At 29.5% G+C, this 7132-nt stretch overlaps 1 protein-coding gene across 1 annotated transcript; it reads right to left on the bottom strand.

The window, feature by feature from the left end:
* Positions 1–4319: 4319 nt before the first annotated feature.
* LOC138189634 (zinc finger matrin-type protein 2) lies at positions 4320–6286 on the bottom strand. The gene is made up of 5 exons (XM_069131713.1): positions 6082–6286; positions 5494–5714; positions 5337–5410; positions 5095–5240; positions 4320–5005 (listed from the first exon to the last, which is right to left on the bottom strand). Exons 1-5 carry the CDS (start codon positions 6088–6090, stop codon positions 4862–4864), a joined length of 594 nt encoding a protein of 197 aa, XP_068987814.1. The 5' UTR covers positions 6091–6286; the 3' UTR covers positions 4320–4861.
* Positions 6287–7132: the final 846 nt, after the last annotated feature.

The raw sequence follows: 7132 nt of genomic DNA, 5'->3' as shown, positions 1-7132 counted from the left end.
GAAGAAAGACCGTTAACCCTCGGTACCGATTATGGTAAAGTGGAAACACGGATTTTTCACGTGAGAACCATAAGTTTAGAAGAGACGTGACTGAAACTTCGAGACCCTTTATCCACGGGCAAAACTAACTTAGAGAAAGAGAGAGACGAGCCTCTAACAGGTGTTAGAGGTCGGAGCATTCTGCCCGATAATCACTAGCTAGCTATACCGATGTTCCAACGGCAAATTCTTCCGCGTTTTGCTTTAGGCGAGCATGTTCGTTCGTAAATAGCTGGACAGTAGATAATATACCGCTAGAAAAATTGATAAACGTCGGCCATTGTAGAAACTCGCGTATCATCGTGACAAGACGCTACACAGGGTGACCAATAAATTACAATGCATTTATTACAAAGATGATAGCACTGCAAGATGATACAATAAAATAGACTAAATTTATTTGAATGTAATTATTAACGTTAAATGAATAAATAAATTTTCTTCGTTCGTTCTCCCCATGATTACATAGGTAACATAGATTTACTTAGATGCAACTATTAAATTAACGTAACTGCGAATTTTTTGAGAATGATATAGTACTTTTTGAATAACGATGATGAAAATGCTTGACAAATTATGTCAGGTTTGATAACACATTTATATTATATCTAATATATCACAGTGCACTAACAAATATCATTACGTGTTTAAACTACAATTTATTAAAACGAAACAAATAGTTGATATAAATAATCGAACATATATTATCATAATCATTGGTAAGAAAGTACAGTAATAAAAAATGTATCGACGCGTTGTCATTACAAAGAACTTATAAGGACCGAATAGTTCAAAGAACTGCATTCCAATGTCACACTGGGAGACGTGCGATTCTTAAAACTCGCAATACAGTTATTGGTTGTATATTATAACGTCATGGAACTGTTATTTCAGAAACTAAACAACTTCTTCATTCAACACGACCTATGCTTCCAGTTCTATACAAATATCTCTATACAAGTAAGTAATAATGATTTCATATTTGAAACAATATTTTTCATTTATTCGATCACGAGAGTTCATTATCATGTCGATTATATCGTAATTTAATAAATACTTTGTGCGCAGATGTTTAAAAGTCCGTCACAATTAAACGCGTGTAACTCAATTAAAATTATTATTTAATCGCGTCGTGTGTCCACGTTGAAACAACAGCGTGACGGTAAACCTAGATTCGCTCTGCTAAACTTGGTAATTGTTATTCTCGTTTTCTATTTGATAACAGAAACTTTTTTAGACTGGATGCTCGACATTCGAAGTTTCTCTCTTCTTCACTTTTCTTTCTTAATCAAATTTTGGTAAAATAAAAGAATTTCTTGTAGCACCTATCCACACTTTGATGCAGAATTGGAAAAGTGGCTATGTTCTTATATAAACTTCAGAAATTGATTATTTTTTATTATATGAACTCTGCAAATTGACAAAAAGTTTATATAAATTAAAATCAACAAGGGTAAAGTTCGAACAAAAAAATAAGCAAGGATAAGAAGAAGAATGAATACAACAACATATAAGAAGGATAGGTCAGTGATTAAAAATCGATTGAAATTACCACGTGCCAAATCATATTACGCGACGAAAAACGAACACGTTTCTAGTTTAGTTCGGCTCGCAAAGAAGAAACCCGTTATGATTGAGGACAGTGTTGTATGAATTTCGAGAGACGTCATTATGGGTACCACTCTTAAAAACTGGACATTGAAAGACTTTCAGAAAGTTCTATAGAACATGGCTATCGTTACATTAAAACTAACGTCGTACGTTAAACACCTTCTGTCGGCGACTTTCGACGTTTACTTTCTCGATCAAACCTGATCACAAGACATAGCTAGATATTACATTCGTGAACACAATATTACTTTTATTCCAAGCAATAATTGTCTGAGATTCATTTAACTAACCACGTCAATTTGATATTTACTTATTTCGTTACTTAAAATAAATCTAAATTAATCTCAAAGTGCCACTCATATGAAATACTGGTATATAGAGGTACATAACGAACGCGTTCAGCATGACGACACAGTATTCTTATCAGGCATTGAAATCACTGGCATTGTATATCGTTAGTGACGTTAACATTATAATACATATTGCTAATACAATCATAATAATGTTAAAAATATTAGTCTTAATATGAAGAAGAATATTATAATATTATAATAAAACATTATAATACGAGATTAGTGAATGTTATTACGAATGCATAAAATACATGTTACTAAAATTTCTATTACCTCAATATAGACGCGGACAAAAATTTCAGTTCCTCCTAACGATTATTCAGAATGTCTTATAAACCAAAATCGATATCATAACTATTTTCAACCCCTACTTCTCATATTTTGCAGAGGATTGAATAGAGAATCATGATCTTTTATCAATTCACACAGAATTTTATGAGATAAGTTAGTCTGCACCAATACTTCTATTCATTACTCTATTTTTTTATTAATTTTAGGTTGAAAGTTAGGACAAACAAGAAATTCATCGTGATATATCGATCGTTTCGGTACATTGGTTCGATCGTGGCGATCGATCGCGCACGAGTGAACAGAAATTCTGAAAATAAAAGTCGGAGAGAAGCAAGCAAACGGTATATAACGGGCAAAATTCATTCTAGACCGATTATTTTCACTTCCGTGGAAAAGAAAAGGGAAAGTGCACGTCATTTCAGAACAAGAAACATCGAACATCTGTAATACGTAAAAAGAGATTCTTCATATGATCCGTTAAAATACACTCCGAAGAAGATAATTTTTCATTCATTAAAAACGATTACGAATAATCGTTAAGAATAATTTGAATTACATTTTTTCAAACATTTCCGTCAAATAAATTATCTCTTTATATGCCATATTCTATTATTATCATATTAAATTTATTAATGTAGTGAAGTTAATCTAGTTTTCAAACCATACAACGATTCACAGAATTATACGTACAGTCGAGAATTAAAAAAAATATATGAAATAATAAGATAATAATTTTGTAATGTAGAAACATGTGTATTTAATTTGCATACGAATAATTTCGTGGCTCACTGTACGTAGCTAATATCTATGTTCTACAAAATTGTGGCACTATAATAATATATAATATATAATAATAGTATATAATAAAATATTTTATTGACCGCAATGTATGAATGTATAAACTAAATATATAAACTCACTTGACTTTCCGGAGTTACATTCCTGGATGGGATGGAGAGTTCGTGGCATCGTTAAGTGAAATTTCTCGAATTTTTCATAGAACGGAATAATAGTTCACCAGCACTCGCGTTTGTAAAATCTATCATGAAGACATTCAAATTAATCGTTGTTCATCCGCGTTGTATCACAACGAATCTTCTGTCAGAATCGCTTAACTTCTGTCATTTCGACAACCATCACGAAACATCATATTTTTCTTGAAATTCTTGCTTCTCAATTCATTGTTTAGAACTCGAACGTTACTCTTGATTTACGTTGCTCTTAAAAATTTTCAAATTTGTTAGATTAATTTATATTTTGCAACATTACACTTAATTCTTCAACTACTTGAATATATGACTAAAGACATAAATTTTTATTATTTATTTACGCGTTATGAATTTTCAAGAGCGAAAATAGTAAAGTATCGACTACTTGAGTATATGATGAAGTATAAATTTTTACTGTTTATTTGCACATTATGGATTGTAAAGAGCAAAAGAAGCAAAGTATCGAAACGTCAAATTGATGCGTGCCACTAACGCACGTGCACTGACTATAGTCAATCAGAAATCACGTGCAAACTATCTTGCGGAGGAACGACCTCCGAGACTACGGCTTCCAATCTCTTGACTACGAATGATCGTCCTTCGGATAAATGGCGGCACTCGTGAACGCTCCGTGATCACAAGTGTTGACTACACTGAACTACGATGCTAAGATGAACCAAGTAAAACGGTCCCAGAGTTTAGTTCTAGGTAGGAGGAGCCTACATACTTACTTGCTTTCAATTCTCCTGGATACCTTCTCTCTTGCAACTTTAGAAAGAAAAAGAGTGAGAATATACCTAAGTGTGTGTCGAATATGCATGTGTGCGCGTGAAGGTAAGCTGCGAGTGGATATTATCTTCCTCTTTTTCGAAGGTAAGATAAGGAACGAGAGATTGGAAGTGCAAGAGAGAAAGTTGTAGAAATGATTACGATACAACAGCGAATATTTCAGAGGCATCCACTTTCGTTTTATCAAAAATTTGAAACTTGCTATTTATCGTAAACTTCACGTGTACAATAATGTAAATGCAGTTTTATAAACGACAATAATTCCATGTATATAAAATCTTGTACTTTTATTGACAAATTACAATATTGTTTAAATAATGTTCATTACATTGCTGGTCCAGGAAAACTGTAAATACACTTCATAAAGCTTGACTTTAGTATTGCAGTAAATCTAGAGTACATTAACGACAAGTGACCCATAAGGCTAAAGCTATTTCACATAATTTCCATAGTGATTTTACTGTTTTTATATACTAAATCAACATACTTTCATTGTGTTAGAAAATGAATTGCTGTTCGTTATATCAGATATAGATAAAAATTATCTTTTCATTTAAACACTGGTCATGCAAGAAAAAGGAAATAAATTAAATTATATTGAAACTTAAATATTGATATCAAAGATAAATCTTTATAATAAGATCAGTCTTTTTTATCCATGATCTTGTAGTGTTCAATGTTAATTCTCAAATGAAACATTTCTTAAGAAATTAATAACACCATAGTCTTTTCTTAAGATACATCTTCAGAAGGCAATTTTTCATCAAATAATCCGATAGTATCTCATTGTCACTTTTTTTTAGAACCAAAACCTGAGAAACCCATTATCGCTGCCATTTCATCTGAAGGTCCACCATTATCTTCATTTATTTCTTCAATTTTTCTTTTCTTGTCTTTCCTCTTCTCCTTTCTGTACTCTTTTATCTTCTCTTCCTGTGGACAATAAAAAATATTTGATTATGAAAAATTAGGTAATAAATAAAGTATACTTGCACAAAAGGAATACAAGGGATAAAACAAACCTCTTCCTTTAATTCTTTTACTCTCTGTTCTAAATCATAATCCTTCTTTTTTTCTTCTAATTTCTTTTTGTTCGTTGCAAAGCGTGCTTTAACCTGCTCTAATGTAGATCGTTCTATTTTCATTGACATACCCAAATTACGTTGATCTGAAAAATAATTATTTAAGCAATTAATATCTATTGAAGTATACAAAATAACATAATAATGTAGTAAAATACAAAATAATGTATATAATTGATTACGTTTTGTGCCATTGATGTGATCTAAGAAATTAATAGAATCCTTGACAACACAATCGCAAACATTGCAGTAGTACCTGTAAGTATAATACGTTTACAAGAATTACAATTTTATATCTCATATTTCATATAAAAGAGACTTTTTAAAATTTATTTTTACCCTCCAGTTTGTGATGATGGTGTATTTTTATTAATAACAACACTTTTTCCTAATTTAGATTCAAGATCAACTTTATAATCCCTTTGTTTGAGCAACTCTCTTTTTACTGCAGGTTGTTTTGGAATTCCCAACTCTTCTTCAGCAATTTCATCCTGAAGACGCTGAAGTGCTATTCTTTCGTACTCTTCTCTGTTCCATTTTCTCCTATGATCATCAGGTCGCTAAAAAAGTTAATTTACTACGTTACTTAAATAAACTGATACCAATAAAGCATAAAAGACATATAAAATCTTAGTTATGAATATGAAAAATTGTGCACTTTCCTTATATATATGCATATAAACACATATAAATATAGATTATAAGCTGTATTCATGATTTAATTTCCCTTTTTTTCTCATCATATCGAAATTAATAACTGCGTGTTTAAAATATTATTATTTTTACTACTTTAACATGAAAGTTAGGTTAGAAAATACAATAAACGGTGTTTTTAATCGAAATCGTACAAATTACTTTAATGATAGAAATACATTAACGGAATTTACTATGAAACTTCATATGTATGAAGATTATTTAAATCCTTACCATAGACATTTTCAAAATTCTTAATTTCAGTCAAGTCTATTACACATAGAAAAATAAATTATTTTCCTCACTTCGTTTTACTTGCACTAAGAGCACACTTCTATTGCGCCATTTTGTATTTGAGTATTCGTGAATTTAAATACACCTGCTTTTATGAAAAAATATTTTATAACATTTTATTATACTTAAAGCGCAGACATGATTAGAAATTCATTAACTTTCTCCCTTGTTATATTTTTTGACTGACAGTACCTTCATTAAAATTAACTTTTTACATATTCTGGAATTAATAGTTTATTGATTAAAATAAAATATTGAATAAAATAAAATAATATTTTGAACAATACTAAATTTTGTATTTATTTTTTTAATAATTTCTCACTCTTTTTTCAATAAGATATTGAAACAATATAGAAATAAATACCAATCGAATATGTTTGTATTTAACCTTAAAATTGTATAAAAAAAAATTACTTTAACTGGATTAAAAAATGTCTTATGATTAAAAATGAAGAGATATTTTCCAAAATAATTTTATTTGTAAAAATAAATTTGTACAATACTTTTGTACATTAGTTTTTATAGATATAGCATCTTTCCCAGTGTATAATAATCTTTATCACCTAAACTCTTTGTTTAAAAATTTAAACTATAAGATTTTGTACAATGCAATATGACAAACATTTATATATCTGAACAATGTTATACATTTTGTTCTTTTTATTTATGTTAATAGAAATTTTTTAAAGATATTGTATTCTACCATTTTTAAAATACAATTAACAATATAAGTAAATCCCTTGGCACCAATCTATATGATAGATATACGATATGACTTTTTTCACAATAAAAACAATGATTATTTTTAGATTTTATAAATCTAACATTGATATAACATATTAAATAAACTAAAACTTTGTTTCTACAACAATCGTATAACAGTTGTAGATAAAGCTACAATGTAGTTAAGATGTAAACATAAATATGAAGCTTTATATTTCTATTATCACAACAATTCTTTTTCTAATAAAACTCTGAGTAAAAGTTACTT

Source organism: Bombus flavifrons, chromosome 2 (genome assembly GCF_040668555.2).
Source record: "Bombus flavifrons isolate JBK064 chromosome 2, iyBomFlav1_principal, whole genome shotgun sequence".
Lineage (NCBI taxonomy): Eukaryota > Metazoa > Arthropoda > Insecta > Hymenoptera > Apidae > Bombus > Bombus flavifrons.
This window is presented reverse-complemented; position numbering and strand designations above follow the sequence as displayed.

Coding starts and splice junctions, on each gene's coding strand:
- LOC138189634 (XM_069131713.1), bottom strand. Junction 5,411..5,493: donor CCATCATCACAAACTGGAGG/GTAAAAATAAAT, acceptor TTATACTTACAG/GTACTACTGCAATGTTTGCG. Junction 5,006..5,094: donor TAAAAGAATTAAAGGAAGAG/GTTTGTTTTATC, acceptor TATTGTCCACAG/GAAGAGAAGATAAAAGAGTA.